This window comes from Podarcis filfolensis, assembly GCF_964270895.1.
Source record: "Podarcis filfolensis genome assembly, chromosome: 11".
NCBI classification, from domain to species: Eukaryota; Metazoa; Chordata; class Lepidosauria; order Squamata; family Lacertidae; genus Podarcis; species Podarcis filfolensis.
Genome location: NC_139613.1, coordinates 25,284,979 through 25,297,784, shown reverse-complemented (window position 1 = coordinate 25,297,784; position 12,806 = coordinate 25,284,979). Strand labels below are relative to the sequence as shown.

At 40.9% G+C, this 12,806-nt stretch overlaps 1 protein-coding gene across 5 annotated transcripts in view; it reads right to left on the bottom strand.

The window, feature by feature from the left end:
• Positions 1 to 5,879: 5,879 nt before the first annotated feature.
• RNF180 (ring finger protein 180) overlaps positions 5,880 to 12,806 on the bottom strand; it is a 54,332-nt gene continuing 47,405 nt past the window's right edge. For all 5 annotated transcript variants that reach the window (XM_083576170.1, XM_083576173.1, XM_083576171.1 and 2 more), the window contains one exon: positions 5,880 to 6,211. In XM_083576170.1, the coding sequence (XP_083432296.1) occupies positions 6,015 to 6,211 (197 nt within the window). In that variant the 3' untranslated portion in view covers positions 5,880 to 6,014. The remainder of the gene's footprint in view (positions 6,212 to 12,806) is intronic.

Below are 12,806 nucleotides of genomic sequence, written 5' to 3'. Positions count from 1 at the left end.
TGCCTCGTCCGAAACCTATGGAGGCTAGGGCCTAAAGCGCCCCCCCGAGTGGTGACCCCTCGGGGAGTGTCTAGGGATGTGCATCTCAGGGGCTCCCCCTGTTGGTGTTAACCCTTTCCAGTTCTATGCCAGATAGTCTGATAGGACCAATGCCTAAAGCCAGTACCGCTCTTACCTGTAACCAATAAAGTTGTGGCCATTTTTCACCCATTAACCTAAAATTCTGGTGTCCTGTGTCTTTATTTATTTATCCCAACTGGGGGGGGGGGGCGGGAATCGCCACGCAACAAGGTGACAGATCATATAGACTGCAGGAGGTTTTAATTCCTTTTCCCCGCACACGTCTTCTCACCAGCCTTACTTTATGTTTAACATGCACTGTTGGAGTCCAGCCTGGCCATGACTCTTGGGGGACTTCATCTGAGGAAGAGGAATGGGACTTTACCAAGACCTCCAGGGAGCTTGAAGAGCCCAATGCCATAGTTGAACAGTCTGACCAAGTCCCAAAGACACTTTGCCTGGACCCCTTGATCATCATCAGCACCTGGACCCAGACTCTTCTTCTACATCCTCACCCCCCAAGAGTTGATAAGACATCAAGCTCAGAAGATCAGATGGCAGAAGAGTGCTTCCAGGGCCATCCGTGGGTTTCCCTACCAGGGGTCTACTTTAGAGGAGGGAGAAACTAGAGAAGGTTCAGGTATGCATTGAGAGCCAGCAGATGATCAGGAAGAGAGAAAGAGAGAGAGGAGCTGACTGCAAGGATATAAATCTCTCAGCCTTTCTTAGGCCTTTGCTGGGATAACATTGCTCAATTGAATATTAATAGGATGTGACAATGGACTTCTGTTCCAGGGTTTGAAAGGCTAATGAAAGACACAAATGCATTTACCCTGTACATCCAGTTTGGTCCTTAATGAGCATAGGCTTCTGAACTTTCTCAGCAACTGATGTGCCTGTTTCCTTTTATGACTACTACACTGAGCAGTGTATCAGGCTCTGATTTTGACCTAGATGAAGAGGTGCTGGACAGATAACTCAGATGAACCAGCAATACCAGAGGTTCATCTGGTATATGAACCCAGACTTCAACATCAGTTGGGTCCTCCATAGACACCATGTCCTGGACCTGCAACCCCATCTGAGAATCTAGTCCTTGGCATATGAGTACCTCCAAACCTGGAAACTTCATGCTTGCCCATCAGTGCAGGTAACAAATAAAGAAATTGACAGAGAGAAGGTGGAGTGCTAGCCTCCCATATGGATAGTCATTCATATGGATATATAAACTTAAACTTCTGATGTGCAGTAGTAACTAAAAGGTAATATGAGGATGGACTTGTCCTAAATATTATGTTGGCGCTGGTGTACCAGATTATTAATGTAAGTACACAAGATATACCAGATTACTCATATCTTATAGTTTTGAATAGATTTGGATATGTTTATTAATGATATTTATTTTTAAAGCACCATAATTACATTCTTACAAATGATTTATATTTTCAAATCTTTTTGTTTTAGAGAATGACATTTAAAAAAATCAGTCAGGTCAAGAAAAACAATTACTTTATTATTTCTTCAGAACTACCCCCCCTTTTTTTTGTTAAAGCTCCAAAGTACAAAACACATTTTGGCTGAAAATGTACTTCACATTCTTCATTATGGTGAGCCAGGAACAACTGAGTCATAGACTTATGACAAATAAGCACCAAACAACCTAAATCCTTTGGTGAGGGAAACTGCGTGTCAGATCTATGAATAAAACCTTGAAGTTTATATTTTCATTCTTAAACAGCCCCACAGTATTGCTATATTGAACATACAGTGATAAAAGACATCCATAGTTCTATAATGGATTGCATAGAAGAAGCAACAGCTGCCTAGCTTTAGCACAGCTGCAGCATCAGGTGTTCCCCGGGCTTTCAGCTGGTCTGTGTTTTGCCTTTGAGATACTGCAGATTAAGCTTTTCTGGCCCAAGCTAAATACAAAAGAGGGAGCCAAAAAAGATTGGATAAGAGTTAATGAATTAAAATGGAAATCTTTACAAACTGACTGTACAAAGTATGTCAGAAATTGGGCAGAGACAGAAGGGAGCTGCCAGGTATAGATTTAAAGGATGGCTGGTTACCTGGGACTGCAGTGAAGCATGGGCCCTGCGTGGCCCAGTCCCATTGCATCATGGCACGACTCACGTGGTTGCCTTGTAAAGTGTGAAAGCCCATTTGAATGGGCCAATCAGAGTGATGAAGGAGCGTGGCTATGGCAACAGACCTGGCTCCATTCAAGCCCGCCCAAATAATTTAAAAGGCAAGTCGTAGCAGAAGTTGGCTGCTCATATATTGTTGGATCCCTCACCCTCCCAGCCTGTTTCTGAATGGTCCTGCCCAAAGGAGGGTGGGTGAGGCAGCGTGTGGACCTTTCCATGGAATACTCAGTTGCTGTATTTGGGGCCAGGGATGATATTTTCCAGTAGACAAACTGGTTGGTTGGCAGGCTTTTGCCTACCTCATAGCAATTGTCACAACTTCGGGTGGATAAGGCATTGGGTTGCATCTTTAGTCTATTGGCTAAAGGAGATATGGGAAGGGGTGTCTCTGGGAGTCCACACGGGGGAAGATGAGCCATAGCACCCTTCCAAGTGGCGGCCCTGAAGGGTTCACCCCAATTTAATGTACATAATAGACAGACTTGCTATTCAAGGTCAACCAAACCTCTGATCAACCAGCTGGTGAGCTGCTTGATACCTGATGCATTTCCAATGCCTTCACTTAAGCCTACTTACATCTATAATCAATAAAGTTGTGGTCTATTTCAACCCCAAACTGATATTATGAGTCTCATTTCTACCTTGGGCAGCCCCGCACCAGGGCTGCACGCTTCCTGTGCTTGGCCCTGCAAAGACAAAACCCTGTTATTTTGAGAAATTTGCTCAGTGAGTTGCTGCTAATCTGTGATAGTGTTTTCTCAGAAGAATCCTTGTAGTTCCCCAGTGATATTTGTGATTGGGCTATAAAAAACAGTGTATAGTATTGGCAGACTAAGATGCTGTGAATTTGAGAGTATGGGCTGACTTGCGTGTAAACCATGGTCCACCACAATGACCGCTCCCCGCTTAAAACGGGGGGCGCCCTTTGCGTGGACGCGTGCAGCCCCTAGATCTGGAGCGGCTCCAACAGCATAGGCTTGGCTTTGCCTTCCCTGAGGTGGGATACCTGGAGGTCTCCGCCTACCTCAGTCAGTTGTCCAATCCCACCTGGGGGAAGCGTTGCCAAGGAGACCAGGCCAGGTAGGGGAGGGATTACCTGCCCACACAATAGAGGGAGGATCTTACCTGGGAATCCTCACTTGGCTCCAGAGCTTCTCCCACCCTACCCACCCTCAGTTAATGTCTTATTTTGCAGGTTAACTTTTCTTCACAGGTTTTGCAGGTTAACTTTTCTTCACAGGTATGCGGGCGCTGCTACGTTAAGGTCACTGTTAAAGGGCCGGAAAGGAATTTCCCTGCATTGGCAGGTTTCGCCTTTCCCGTAGCAAAACGTCACAACTTTGGCGGTATCAGGCCTTGGGCGGAATCCTTTTGTCCATCTTCCTGTTTGCGGCGGCGATACCAGGGTTCCCCGTTAAAGGGGTTTTCTGAAGGGAGGCTTTGACCGTACGCCGAAAGGTTGTCATTGCTCTCCCCTGCGGCGGTGGCGTTACGGGGGCGGCTATCTCTGCTTGAACATATGTTCTCCAGAGCCGGCCCATCCCCCCCCCCCACACTGGATAACCCTGATGCTCCCTAGGTCCCCGGCTGGGGACTGGGGAGGGAGAACGCCCAATGCCTGAGCCAAGGTCTACCCACATTTGAAATTTAATAAAGTTGTGGCCAATTTAATCCCATAGCACGTTGTCTTGAGTCGTTATTCCACATGACGGGGGGACCGCGCGGGATCTGGGGACTCTGCCTGTCCACGCAAAGTGCATGAGCTAGAACAAGCCTGAGCTCAGCACTTCTCCCGTGCAGCTTGGAGAAAAATGTTTGCAGTACAGTATTTAATTTCACTTTCTATGAATTTTGGTAAGAAGCATAGATCATAGTCTAAAATAAACTCTGGTCATTTTCTAAACAACCTAGGTTCAAACCATAGATTATGAAGCTGGCTTATTTAATTAAGAAGCTATCTAAAATGATAAATATCTATTTTTTGCTCTGAATATTTCTCACCTTTCTTGTCTGTAAATATAAAAGTATTTGTCCTCTTCTCTTTGCATTGGCTTATTGTGTTCATTTAAAAATGCTTTAAAAAAAACTTCTTAGCGCTTGCATTTCGTTGCCTCTATGTCTCAGAATACATTACTTTCCTTTAGTAGAAATCTCTTAGGCAGACCAAAGGTTACACCTGCTATCTCACACTCAGATTGTAATCGGAGGGGCGTCATTTTCTTGTGGTTAACTCTGTTTCATAGCACCCTGTTTTGATTTGTTTTAGGCACTTTAGAAATAATAAATACTATGTTAAATTATGGGCTGGATCCAGATCCAGTCATACTGAGAGCAGAGGAGATTAACAGGACTAACATCAGAATGCCAAACAACAATCTGTGCCACAATCTTTTCAGTTACCTATTCTTCCACATACTGAGGTTGTGTGTGTGTGTTACAAGAATGTGTGACATACGTATCTTTGCAATGCTTCCAGTCTTCTTACATCTAAGGGCAGTTTGTGCATAAATAAAGATTATTTGATTTTTCAACACTTGACAACTCCCAGCTGAATGTGTGAAAAGTCTCTAATGAAAAACACCGTGTTTAAGGAAATGTGTGGTGATACGACCTTTCTGACTTGAGCTGTGATTGCTCATTCATGCCTCAGTTGATTCTGCATGCATGTGTGAATCTGTATAAGATGTGAGCTTAAAGTAACAGGCAAGTAACCTTATTCCACCTTGCATGTCAAGTGCTAGGAAAGAAACAAAGTGCTGATTCACATGTTCATATTTGTCACCTGATATCTTTCACCATCACTTGATTATTTGTTACTTGATGACATTGACAAAGTCTGAACATTACATTCCCTAAAATGTTCCCATTCGCAATGGGAAGTGAGGTGTAATGTTGTTGCCACATCTAGAGTAAACATGAGGTGTAGCATTTTCCTACAATAGCAATCTGATATGATTTTTTTGGGGTGTCTTTTAATTGCATTGTGGAAACAGCTTCCATTAAACACAGGCAGTACCTATGTGGCTTTTGATTTGTGTTTCCACTCATTGTCCCATAATAAATGTGACTACTCTGCTTCAGGAGACTAAAGGTTAGTTTCCTCCACGTCAATACTTTGACAGACATAGACAAAAGACAGCTAGATTGTCTCTGCAGGTTTGGCTACATTGGTCACCACAAAAACTGCTCTTGAACCATATCCTATGTGAACTTAATATATTCAGGGTGAATACTGCAGATGAAAAGCTAGTCTTAACACATGTGATATACAGTGCATTTGATACACACTGCAAATAAGCAAATATATCATATGGAGAACTCCAAACATCACAAGGAAGCCTAACTGCTTAAGGTGTGAACTCCTCCACAGAAACCATTATATCTGAGGTGATAAGGAGGGTCTATCTGTAGGATGTGAAATATGAAGACTGTTTCAAACATGCCAATTGTTGCTTGTAGCTGAAGCCACTTTTCAGTGAATATGCACATTTGAATCTGCTCTAATTTGCTTAAAGGTTGGCAATACAGAACCAAAAAGAAAGCATTGGATCAGAAAACTGTGTGTCCATTTTAGAAGGCATTAGTAAAATTACACACTATATACAAATACTTCTTCACAATTCAAAGTTCAAAATGCAACAGAAAAACCTAATGATTAGAAAATGGACACTGGGTTACTCTTGATATTTTAACCATTTCAATTTTAAAAACAGTAAATCCAAGTCTTCTACATGCTCTTTACATCAGGGTATGTCTGTTCCCATGTGCCTGATGGCTGAACGAAACAATGGGAAATAGAAGTCCTTAAAAGGGAAAGAAAAAATAGCAGAGAAAGCAGAAGACTATGAATCCTATAACCCAATTGATGGAATAAATGTAGATTATCACCATGTCCATGTCAAATCGCAATCCTCTGCTATCATCCTCAAAGTCCATATAGTCCATTCTGTGAGCAGCATGTGGGAAATGCCTTCGGGTAAAGGAATCTGTGTTTTGAAAACCTGCAGGACCAGAAAAAAAAGAACAAGTTATAATTCTGTCAAAAATACAGCTAGTATAAATTCCTTTTCTTAGATACACAGAGAAAAGACAGGGGGAAACCATAGGCTAATATAATAGTCCAGTTACATTTGATCTCATCTCTCCCTCATATGCCATCTTGCAGCAGTCATTCCACCTGACTGTAAAAGAGGGAATGATATAAATCAGGACACACTCCGTGGGCTCTGCTGACAGGTCAGTTCCAGTTTGCCCTTCTTCTCCCTCCAAATGTTTCCATTCAAGCTGCTTAGTATACAAACTTTAAGCACTTGTGCCAGATTTTGCTTGTTTTCCTTTTTCCTCCCTATCTTTCTTTCCTTCTGTGTCATGCCTTCTATTTTATTTTATTTATTTGAAATATTTATATCCCACTCAATAATGTCCTCTGGGGAGTAAAAAACCACAAAACAAACAAGAATCCCTAAAAATTAAATAGAATAAAACAAGACACCCTAGATTTCTCTCGCACACCATTCTCAAGCCTTCTGAGGATCCTATAATGAGATCAACAAGCAGTTCGTATAACTGAGATGCTAACCCTTTACAAACGAGGTTTGGGAGCAAATTCCTTTTCCTCTTTGGACAATACAGAGCTCATGAAAGATCTAATTTGGGTTATCTGGAACCAACTATGCTTTATGTTACCTAATTTATCATGCAGCACTGTCTCCAATATGGGATGGTCCCTTTCATTTTTTTTTTTTTAAATAATATTTATTAAAATTTTTCAAAAATACAAAAAATATCACTTTACGGGACTCCCCCCTTCCCCCACCCCTACCATATTCCCCTTTCATATTGTTGGCCAAACAAGTTCCCCATTCAAATTGAAACTTAATTTGTTTTACAGTAAAAAAAAGAAAGAAAAAACCCAGTGTTCTTTCCCCAAGACCCACCCCATGTCATTCCACAATTTCCATTTTTTAATAAAAGAAGCACCCCAGATAATAGAAACAGAAAAGGTAGAGAATAAAAAAAATATAATGAATAATAGACCAATTCAGCAAAAAATAACCAAGTTGGCAAGCCTTTGGAGTTTTAGTTCTCCCCCCCCTGTCCCCGGTTTAATTTCCCCCTGACCATCAACCCCTGGTGTCTGCCTGGAATTCTTAAGACCATAAATCACAACTTTTCCCCAACTCCTTGCTGGCTTTTTCTTTTTTAAAATTAAAAATAAATTTTTTTGAAAATCAAAATTATTATTATTATCATTATTTTTCAAAACTTTAACTTCAGTCTTTAATAAAACTGTAATAGAACTCCCTCCATTGTTCTTTCCAGGTTGTAGTCTGATTTCCCTTTGTTCCGCTGCTAAAACGTTGTAGTTCGAAAGTTTGGTAAGTCTGCAGGGATGGTTGTTATTCAGGGGCAAAACCTTACGTTCAGTCCCTTCCTTTCTTCAATAGAAAAATCTATTGTCTCCTTTTAAAAAAACAAAAAAGAAAACACCCTGAAGACGAGATGTTATTTCCGTTTTGCAGCTTTCCCAGAAGATAACCAGTCCTGTAAAGTTCCATTGGTGTTTTTCCACTTTCCCAATCCTTGTAATGTCCCGAAACTCCTCAAGGGGGATTGTTGTATCTTTGTTTCCTCTAATCCAAAAGTCAATTTGTTATCCATATTCGCCATTTTGTATCCAAATTTTAACAAGTTGTAGCAAATTGTATCAAATTTAACCAGCCAAGTTCTCATAATAAAATCCACTCCGCTTTTCGACTTTGACAGCTATTTTGACAGCTGTCAAGATCTCCGACTCCTTTCACCAGGCTCTCTCTTCAGTCACCCCGGTTCCCAGGGGGGGGGGTTGCGTTTCCCTTCTCCAGTTCCTCCTCCAGCACAGTTCTTGTAGTTCCCCATCGTGAAATTTTGGATTTTTATCAGCAATGCAAGCCTTTTTGGGTCTTGGTTTCCCCGTCCTTGTTTTGGAAAGTTTACAATAGGGAGGGGACTGACTTCCTTTTTGGATCCCCCCCGCTCGTATCCAATTCGAAAAAAAAATTTTTTTTTCCTCCTTTTGAACCCGATTTCCAAATTTACTCACGGGTTGTTGTTGAAAAGTCCGAATTTTCAATGGAAGAAGTCAGCGCTCTCCGCCGAATGGCATGCGGCTTCGCTCAGCAGGGGAAGCAGAGAACTCAAGGCACCACGCTTCTCCCCGGCACCCGATCCGTAGCCTTTAAAAAGGCTCCTTCACGAGTCGGGAGGGCGCTAACGGTGCAAGCCGAGTCTCCATGTCCACGGCCTCCGTGGCCGTGGTTTCTAAGGGTCCCCGCATCGCCGGTGCGGTAGAACCCAGCCCCTGCCGAGCAGACTCCCTCCGGAGCTCGGAGGGAGTCCGCCATTCGGCGATGGCGCCAACCCGGAAGTGGGGGGATGGTCCCTTTCAGATAGGCTCTTTACATGATACAACCTCTTGCAACTTCCAGGTTTTGTAATGGATGCACTTACCCTTATGCCAAAATTGCTTTAAAAATGTGACCTAAAAAAATGTGACTGCGTGTCAAACTATTGCAGATATTTATAAAGTTAGAGTATCTGTGCTTATGAGGCTATTGTGCATAGTTTGAAAAGAAAAGCCATGAAATATCAAAAACCACCTCCCAGTGACCAGTCTCTCAAAGGCTTGTAATAAATCACTCTCAATTAATTTTGGTTTTAAAAAATCTGACATGGTTTTACTCTATGATATGTGATAAAAAGAGAATATGGAACAAAACTTTTGTCACTGCAGCCAACTTCCGTTTGAATCCCAAAATAAGACCCTTCCCCATGCAACACAAGTAAAATATTAACCCCAATACAAAACCAACCCATTCTCCCAGCATTTAATTAAATGAAATGGATTGGGAATAATATTTATCAATTTTTTAATTGATAGTGCATTTTTATTCTCAAATAATGAGATAAAAATATATAAGGGAAAGATGGCTCAATGCCAAATCTCATGCCAGAATAACATGCACACAATAGAGGAAATTACATTCTGTATTATCAGATCAGCCTCTTCCCCAATAATTTTAATCTAATAAAGTTTAATTTTTTAAGGTTTTTAATACAGTAATAACAGAAGTATCTTAGATTAATCCCCATAAAAGCTTTCAGACTATATTTTCAATGGCTCTGGGGTATTAACATATCCTAAACATCACTACAAAATGTCCTCCTAGGTTTTATTTCCTTATTTTATGTCACAGCTTATAAGGAATGAATCTGGAAGTGACAAGTGCTGCCATTGGTGTGAAACTATTTGATTTCCATATAAAAATCTTCTATATGTAGTCCACTCTCCAGAGGACTTTAATCAAATTGGCTACGTTTGATTATATTTTATTTATCTCCGTTCATATGGTATATAACACAAAATTTGCCAGGCAGCTATTTTTGCCTCAACAACTTTGAATCATCTTGTAATCATGAATCAAAACATAATCATGCAAACGTTTAGTGACATTAGTTGAACTTGTGACGTTAAGTTGCACCAGTTGAGAAGATTCAGATGAATAGATGTAATCCTTGATTTGTATCTCTGTGTGATTTACTTTAAGCAAACCTGCCTTATATTTACCCTGGATTAGACTTTATAATGTAATCATTTTTCATTCAAAAATAGAAATTTTATTACTGTAATTGTTCTTGCTGGTGAACTCCACAGTCATACATCTCATACTGCATTAGCTAAATGTCTGACCCAATTTTCCCCGCCAGAACTGTATGGGAAGCCCCCTTGACTTCGAAGAGTAAATGAAAAGCAATCATAAATCCGAAGCGTAAGTTACATGCTAGTATTAAACACCCTTCCATCTAAGGCTCTTGCAGATTCATTACTGCATGCACCAAAAGCATAAAAATGCTAAGTTTAGGCTCCTGCCTGAACTTCCTGCCACGTTCTACTATATCTTAATTAATTCAGTTTTAATAGTCCACACTGAGTTAAACAAGGGGAAGCTGGGTCTTCTCAGTACACGTGGATATGGATGAATAGCGTGTTCTTTAGTCATTTCCATAAAGTCTTTAAAATATTTTCTTTGTTTTTAAGAATTATTTTCCATATGCCTTTGGAAAGAAGGATTAAAATCCATGGTTTGGCCATGAGCCAGCCCTGCCCCCAGGGCAAAGTGTTTCCTGGGGCGAGGGGGCAATCGGCACCTACCACCCCACCCCCAGCCTAGTCTCCGGCCCAAACTCAAGCAGCACCATAAGCATATGTGTTACTAAGAACTGCAACTCAAGAGGCAGACCATCCCCTTGCATGCAGGAGGCCCCAGGTCCAGTCCCTGGTGGAATCACTGGGTAGGGTGGGAAAAGGCCCTTCCTGAAACACTGGAGAGCTGCTGCTCGCCAGGATAGACAATACTGAGCTAGATGGACCAATGGTCCATCTCATAATTTTTCCTTACCCAATTGGAATGAAGGGTAGTTCACCACATTAGCCTCTGCTAACCTGCAAAACCGAATGTTGTCACCATTACTGAAGGATGTCAACATTTTTCACCCATTTTCAGCAAACAGAAAGGCACTAGGTATAAGAAAAGCATAATCTTGGTCTGCCAGACATCTAGTAGAGATTTAGTGGCAAGGGTAAAGGGTAATTTTGGAAGTCTTTTGCCTGTTTTGCAGTGATTTTAGGAAGCTTTAGCTCTTGCATACTGTATTTAGTAATAGGATGCAAATGTCTGCTTGATATCCAGCTCCTTAGAACATGTTTCACGCCATTTAATTTTTTTCCTGATAACTTGAGACACACACTTAAATAGGAATACTTCTATCTAGAAAAATTCTGTTAACAAACAAAGAAGGGCTGTTTTAATCAAATGTCTTCTTTCAAATACCTTCCTTGTAGTTCTCCCTTCAACTAGTTTCTCAGTGTCTTTAAATTTATTCCATGTAGATTTCAATGATGGGGCCCTGTGATGTTTCAGGGACAATGTGGTCTGTGTTACATTTATGCGGCTAGTAAGGCAAACTGTGGTGATGGATGTTTTTATGAAGTAAGTCTGAAGAGAGGTAGAGGATGCACATCAGGAAACTGTTCTGTATGACAGCCACAGAACCAACGAATATATATATATATATATATATATATATATATATATATATATATATGGGACTAATTGTTTAAAAACACTCCCAGAGGTTTTGCATCAGTTGCTTAAGAAACATAAAATAAATCTATAATGATTTCAGGCTAAAATCTACTTGCTTATACTGCTCTCAGAACAAAGAAGGCAAAAGTGAACTGTGTTAATTGAATAAGAGACAGTCAGTCTTTGCTCCAAGAAGCGAACTGTCTGTGATTCGATTAACAGTATGCTCTCATCTTCCTTCTTTCAGCTGTTTTCTTTACCTTGCATTGATTTTTGTGGCATTTTCGAAAGTAACCACTCTCTCCTGCCCTCAAGAAAAACAACAGGCAAAAGTCCATTAGAGACATTATGTGAGATGGTGCAAAAAACAACAACCCATCATTTTTGTTTTATTATGAACAGAAGAATGTCAATGAGCAAAGTGATGGAAAACATACAGGTGGTGTTTGTTTGTTTGTTTGTTTTTAATCTAAGTAGCTAACCAAAGAGTAGCAGGTAGATCAAACAGAAGCTAACATTTTAGCACATTCTAAGCTGAGAGCAGAACCTGCATTTCTCACAACTCAGGAGATTTTAGCCAAGTGAGATTTATCCTTGTATGATTGTGCAGCACATTTTATATATAGATGTGAGCACTGTGTGATGCTGAAAAAAATCATGTGGAAAACAGTCACTCAAGTTTCCTTTTCGGCCTCACAGCAGGTGGCTAGCAACAGCTGTTAATGAAGATAACAAATATGGGTGAAGGTTTCTGGATTGGGAGGGAAAATGCATGAAAATTTTCTTCAAGTTAAAACTTGATTGTTAACCCCCAAACAACTGCTTGGAATGCAATTTAATTCAAAAAATAAACCATGCAGGTATGAAACACAATAAAGGCATTAAGGAACATAGGAAGGAGAGAGATAGTGGGCTAGATGGACAAATAGTTCCCTTACTGACTGACGCCTCCTAGGATGGCTACTTTAAGGTCATTTACAGAACGTCCTGGAACGCTGAAATGTTCCCAACTGGCTTTTGAATCTTGCCATTTCTGATTAACATCAGATGATTTTGTTGGATCAGCCCAGCATCCTGCTCTCTCAGTGGCCAACCAGAATACTGTGGGAAGCTTGTAAAAAGGACATGAGCACAACAACACCTGCAATTCCCAACAACCTCCAACCTCTAATGCCTCCATCTGTGGCAGTCAGTACAGTCACCGTGGCTAGTAGTAATAGCCTTGTCCTCTGTGAATTTGTCCAGTCCCCTTTTAAAGCCATCCAAGTTGGCAGTCATCAATGCTTCTTGTGGAAGTGAGTGCCATAGTTTAACTATGTACTTTTTTTCTATCTGTCCTGAATCTTCAACCATTCAGGCACTACAAAAAATATTTTTTTCAAAATCAGTGGCTTCATATGAAGTGAGACTTTGGAACCTTTGTACATAGTTGGATAGAGATGATTACCGTATTTTTCGTTCTATAGGACGC